Source organism: Antrostomus carolinensis, unplaced genomic scaffold (assembly GCF_000700745.2).
Source record: "Antrostomus carolinensis isolate BGI_N321 unplaced genomic scaffold, ASM70074v2 scaffold5278, whole genome shotgun sequence".
In the NCBI taxonomy this organism is placed as follows: domain Eukaryota; kingdom Metazoa; phylum Chordata; class Aves; order Caprimulgiformes; family Caprimulgidae; genus Antrostomus; species Antrostomus carolinensis.
The window spans coordinates 66,167-66,467 of NW_010332146.1; the positions used below are offsets into that span (position 1 = coordinate 66,167).

The 301-nt window shown below is 58.5% G+C and overlaps 1 protein-coding gene across 1 annotated transcript in view; it reads right to left on the reverse strand.

The window, feature by feature from the left end:
• The window catches only part of NOB1 (NIN1 (RPN12) binding protein 1 homolog), a gene marked incomplete at its 5' end in the record, with an annotated part of 977 nt that overhangs the window by 393 nt on the left and 283 nt on the right, over positions 1 to 301 (reverse strand). The window contains one exon of the mRNA XM_010173378.1: positions 141 to 291. Within this exon, the coding sequence (XP_010171680.1) occupies positions 141 to 291 (151 nt within the window). The remainder of the gene's footprint in view (positions 1 to 140; positions 292 to 301) is intronic.

Below are 301 nucleotides of genomic sequence, written 5' to 3' on the forward strand. Positions count from 1 at the left end.
AAGAGGTTGTTAAACTGGCTTCAGGAGCTGCTCTCGCTCAGGTGACCACAGATCTCTAGAGGGGAGCTGAGCAAATGAAGAACTGACCCCACGCCAGGCCCTTGGCCCCGCAGCAGCTGCCCAGCACGTCACATCCAGCTACTCACCCTGAGCCCTCGGGGGTTCAGCACCTTGGGGTTGCGGGAGAAATGCATGTGGAGGCTCCCGTCATCGCTGACGCTCACTGCGACCTTCTTCAGCGTCTTGTTACCGCAGTGGGGACAGAACACCTTGGTCATGTCCGAAGTGGTCCTACAAGACA